At 35.7% G+C, this 6,019-nt stretch overlaps 1 protein-coding gene across 1 annotated transcript in view; it reads right to left on the reverse strand.

Moving 5' to 3' along the window:
* The window catches only part of LOC144442568 (uncharacterized), a 4,568-nt gene extending 857 nt beyond the window's left edge, over window positions 1–3,711 (reverse strand). The window contains exons 1-2 of the mRNA XM_078131947.1: window positions 3,570–3,711; window positions 1–593 (exon numbers count right to left, since the gene is read on the reverse strand). The exon at window positions 1–593 is cut by the window's left edge and continues 857 nt beyond it. Of these exons, the coding sequence (XP_077988073.1) occupies window positions 1–576 (576 nt within the window). The 5' untranslated portion in view covers window positions 577–593; window positions 3,570–3,711. The remainder of the gene's footprint in view (window positions 594–3,569) is intronic.
* Between the last annotated feature and the right edge of the window lie 2,308 nt (window positions 3,712–6,019).

The raw sequence follows: 6,019 nt of genomic DNA on the forward strand, positions 1-6,019 counted from the left end.
CAGCATACTCTCGGAGTATTTAATACCAACTTTGTCACAATATTTACGAAGAATTTGTCCCGGGAAACGTACAAGATCATCGGAATCAATAATTATCGGCGGTTGTTTCAGCTTATTTATGACGTGTACATAAAATTCGTAGAGCTCCTGGACACCTGACATCTGTACGGCCCTCTCCTCCGGGTGGCGTGATTCAGTCCCGCAGAATGCTTTGTACAGAGACGCGATTGACTTTTCGGGATTTCTAATCAAGAACGTGTGTTTAAATCCACGAGGGATAAGATTGAAATTGCCCTGGAGGCTAAATGCCATGTCTTTTGAGAACACAACTGACATATCAGGGTTACATGTTTCAAATGTCGTCTTGACGGCACCATAACTGTACTCCGGCCACTCATCCTCGTCATCGTCGCCGATTTCATCGCCGAAAAGATACGACGTGTAATACAATTCGTGATAAACGGCAGTGTGTTTTTGTGTTGCCATGGCAAACTCTACAGGTACGGAACGAGTTCGAGGATATGTCCACAGAGCCACACGAGTTGGGCCACCTGCAATATCGTTAACACTTGCCATTTATGTTGCCTTTTTACCTGCCGACGATAAAAACAAAAGAAAATTATGAAATTGGGTTGCGAGCGCTCTTTACACAAAAATTGCCAATTGTATCATCACAAAAGTCCGCCGCCTCTGTATTTTGTCTGTATCTATATCTCTGTCCTCTGTATTTGTCTATCATCATGTCTTGCTCTGTGTGGCTCTCCCTCAACTTGTCTGTCTGTCTGTCTGTCTGTCTGTCTGTCTGTCTGTCTGTCATGTCTATATCCCTGTCCCTCTCTGTATGTTTGTCTCTTTCTCTCACTATCTGTCTCTTTTGCCACTATTCCGTGGCATCGAATCTCTTCTCACAGGGTGATCATGAAGAGAGGTCTTCGAAGCCGTGGATAGCCTCTAAAACTGCACCATACTGTCAATCAAATAAAGTTGTCTTGTACTTAGCAATAAATGAAACTATTTGTTTGGCATATAACTTCCATTACGCCTCGCAACATGTTCAAACTCAATCCATACTACAAGAATTAACAATTTTGCAATATGAATGGTAATTAATAACATGCCAATCAAATGCCACTTTTGTCGGTAATTGGATAGGTTTGAATAGGGCGCAACACGATTACAGGATCCCCATTAACGACCTCCAGTGACAGGGTGACCCGGTGACCCGACATTGTGTCACCCCGGACAAGCCGATACAATTGACGAGTAATGGCATATCGTATTAACATAGCAAGACGTATTACAGTCACCTGCATGGAATATTAAACGGTTACTTTACGAGAAGTCATGACTTTTTGACCTCGTATTTATATGTTCATGATATCCCAAACCAATGGTTTATTTATTTAGCTGATTTTATAGCATGTTTCCCATGAAAGTGGTCCCATCCAATAAGTCTGCTAGTATAAATTATAGTCCGTGAATAGAATACTAATGCAACGTGTGCATGATTTCGTTCCTATAGCCTCTATCTTTATCCACATAGTCCTCCATTTTCAGGCAATCAAATACCATGTATATATATATATATATATATATATATATATATATATATATATATATATATATATATATATATATATATATATATATATATATATGTATATTGCCATTCTGCCATGTTCAAAATTCAGAATGGCACAAGCTGTATCAAAGTGGCCATATCGATGACGATTGGGTATTTATTTTGGATTTTTAATTTATTAAACAATTTTATCATGACATCCTACTTGAAAAATCAATGTGAAACAACATATGCCAAGTCTGTGTTTGTAACTCAATACATTGCAAAAAGCTATAAAAAAAAAACCAACAAAAAAACACCCTGTAAATTGTTTGTTATTGTACGTACAATAACAAATATTTTGCACATTTTATTAATCTTTTTTGCAATTTATTGTGTTACAAACACAAACTTGGCATATGTTGTTTCACGTTGATTTTTTCAAGTAGAAAGTCAGCATAAAATTGTTCTATAAATTAAAAATCCGAAATAAATACCCAATCCCCATCCATATGACCAATTGTCTTAAGTCATTATTAGAATAGTTTATTACATTGCTAGTAGGACTTTCCTCGACATTTTTTATATGTATAATTAATTACGTCATCGTATCGTCCATAATTTATAGATCGTTGATAGTGTACAGCAATATTCTTCAGTATGGCCTAATAAAAAAATTGTGTGGTTCCGATTACATTCAATTTTAAAATAGGTGGGGTAGGTACATTTTTTTTAATTATATTTTTTTCTGTGTGAGTGTCTAGTTCAGGTTTTCGATTGTTTTCCAAATGGTCTCTGTGTTGTTTATTTCTTCCTATCAGATGTACAACCATTACAGATTGGAAGAACAGTTTTTTATTATCTTTTTAATTTGGTGTCAGTTTCCGTATGCACTATTTCTCATGAGACTTCACAATTTTTGCGATTTTCTTATTTTTTTCTCGGATATATATAAAAAATGTTTAGGGTCGGCAGTGAAAAGCTAGGTGGGGGTCGGGTAACTGGAACCAAACAATTTAGGCCTAAGCAGAATACTGTGGGTATGTTTGAATTTATTATGCAGCAGAAAGTACGCCCAAAAAGTCAGCTCATGCCCCTTTAAGACTAATTCGCTATCGCAAGTTTTTACTTCTCTGAGTATTTACAAGTAAATTGATAAAAAACAGCATTTTCCGGATACCACCGTTTTCCTTATTTTTGTAGCAATTTACAACACAATGATGTGCGCATGCGTTGTGATCTTAAATGTCCTTGGCGGTTTTATTCCCACCGCACTGTAAGTGTCTATTGATATCATATATCTTCGCCACGTGCCAGACACATATATATGACTTTATATATTTTAAGAATAACAACCTATGAACTATTAACGCAGTGAAGAATTCATATTTTACCGGTTTGTCAAAAGAAATGCTAGCGTTCGATTCGCGATACTTGAATTGAATTAGCAAGGTATTATGTAACCTTATTACACGATACAACATGTGAACGTGTAAAGAGTTACGATGTCGGACATGTTACGACTTTTATATCGCCCTAACATGTCGTCAATGGTTGAAGCTAGCTGTTCAAACACGATTTCTGGGTCATTGGATATGACTTCTTAGCTTATGGCATACTGTGGCCTAATTCATTACAATTCAGACCCGATCGATTCGATTGTTTTCGTTCACACTGTGGTAGAGTTATGATGGGCGTTGACCAGCGATGCCTTTACACGCATTGTCTACCAGCAACAGGTAATAAGCTTATTACCCGTCCTTTTTGCGAACAACTGTTCGCCAGATTTACACAAATGACTACAAAATGGCTGACCTGTATGCTCAGGAGGCAGTTTACTCGATACAAAATCCAAGTGTCTGTGTGAATAGTGTGTGTTCGTACACGGTTTTGTTGACTACGGTATTGTACTGTGCTAACCGGGTATCAGGGCTTAGGCGATCGATATGATTGCTATGAAAACATCAAAGTGCACCACACATTAAATATCTCAATCACTCGGACTCACCTGTCTTTTACTACGTGAAACAGTCTGTATATAAACACTCAGCAATGATCAACCCTGGATTGTGACAGCTGGCTTCGTAGCTTTTGCGGCGTCTGAACGCAGAAACGATGACACCATACAGTCCGACACTGCAGGCCTTGCATATTTTAAAGAGTGGAATGTGCCTCGTGAAGACTCGTTTGCTGTCAGTACACAGTATGCAAATGATATCGCATTCAAGCTCTTTCAGGTGTAACGGCCCGGTCAAATGCTGGTAGGCATGGTACATCTTGCGGTATGGCTGTAATGTAGCGATGCTACCAAATAATTATGTATGTGTAGTGACATTCCAGTATGTAGCCTTGTTTTCTGGAGACACGCTATGATGTCGAGGTTGTCATGGTAACAGAATCATTACTAGTATGTCCAGACGTGTTTTTTTTAAAGTAACGCTCTATTGTTTGCGAGCTGTACAGTGCTGTTAATTTTTTGAAGAAAAAATAAGTTTTCTTGAGGATACACGAAAGGTCAAGGGTCAACCAGGTCCCTGGTTACGCGATCTATTTTTGGAGACTGAAGTCGCAATGTTTGTCAATTACATTAAATGGGTGAGAATTGGTATTTATTCGGATTTGTAGTTAGTAAAATAAGTTATTCTACTTTGCCACTTCAAAAACACAGTGTAAAATAGAATTGACAAAGTGCATATAAACTGAAAAAAAAAGTTTGTTATTTATTAGTGTTTCTTTTGTGTACTATTCCGCCACGGTTTTGAAGCCTAATAAAAACAGTTGATTGCTTGCACTTACCTGACCCCTGACCCCTGACCCCTGACCCCACTTAGATTTTCACACCGACCCTGAACTTTGTTTACGTATTCGAGAAAATTTTTGAATAAAATCGCGAAGTCTCGCAAGAAATAATGGATGCGGAAACTGACCTCAACTTAAAAAGACAATATAAAACTGTCTGTAATGGCTGTACATCTGATTGGAAGAAACCAATAACACAGAGACCATATAGAAAACAACGGAAAACATAACTACCTGAACTAGACTCTCACATATGAAGAAAAAAAAATAAAAAAAAAAATAAAAAAAAATATACCTACTCCACCTATTCTAATATTGAATGTAATCGGAACCACACATTGTTTTTACGCCTAATGGAAGTAACATAGAGATGTACTGGAAATGAAAGTCTCCATTTGCATAACCTTACAACATACATGCATTTGCATTTATATATATATATATATATATATATATATATATATATATATATATATATATATATATATATATATATATATATATATATATATATATATATATATATATATATATATATATATATGAATGTCTGATGATCGCACTATGCGTGAAAGAGTTCCAGTACTACCAAAACTATTACGCTCTGCCACTGCGGTATAGAGCACTGTCTTAGCAGATTGATACTCATCGAGTTATATATATATATATATATATATATATATATATATATATATATATATATATATATATATATATATATATATATATATATATATATATATATATATAACTATATATATATATAACTATATATATAACTATATAGTACTGGAACTCTTTCTTGGTTGTAACTCGGAGTTTCACGCATAGTGCGATAATCAGACAACTGTTGTCTATGCGTGAATATCCGAGTTACAACCAAGAAAGAGTTCCAGTAGTACCTAAACTATATATATATATTTAAGTAGAATTCATCATGCATTCATGAGTGGAAAAATCCTGTCGATGTCTTCTAGTTCTGAACCCAGAAACGATGACGTCATAATACTAATAAATAGCAAACTTGTTCAGTTTATATGGACTTTGTCAATTCTGTTTCGCCTTGTGTTTTGAAGTGGCAACGTGAAATAACTTATTTTACAAAGTAAACAGGTACTAGGTAATTTGTCACTACTATCTAACGTTGTATGCGCCTCGGCGATGAAATCATCTTCTAACCTTTTCTACTACTTCGTTCAATAAATCTCCAATCCATTTTTCATTAAAATCCGTCCAGAAAAAAATAAGGGTCAGAATGCGATGTTTTAGAACAGGGACCAAGTTTTGCCATATTTTACTACATTGTATATTCATCAACTACGTGGAAAAATAATAGTTTGACGATTTTCTTGATAACAAACTAGGAGGTGAACAATCACATTTTTGGAATGGCTTCAAAAGGGACAAAAAAAAAGTCGAAATACTTTGCTTTTTTTCCTCCTCATAAGAAACCAAACCTAAACCGAGACATCAAATTCAATATTCCAGTAACCGCATTAGAGCCGTAAGATATATATTGATGTGACGTTATACGAGTTTCCAGCAATGCACGTGAAGATTTTTATTAACGATTATAATATCGAATTCCATCATTGGCAGCCTTAGGCCACCATACACGTGACAGTACAGTGAGTTGATAATTGTGTATGCAAAAGTTAA

Source organism: Glandiceps talaboti, chromosome 11 (genome assembly GCF_964340395.1).
Source record: "Glandiceps talaboti chromosome 11, keGlaTala1.1, whole genome shotgun sequence".
NCBI lineage: Eukaryota > Metazoa > Hemichordata > Enteropneusta > Spengelidae > Glandiceps > Glandiceps talaboti.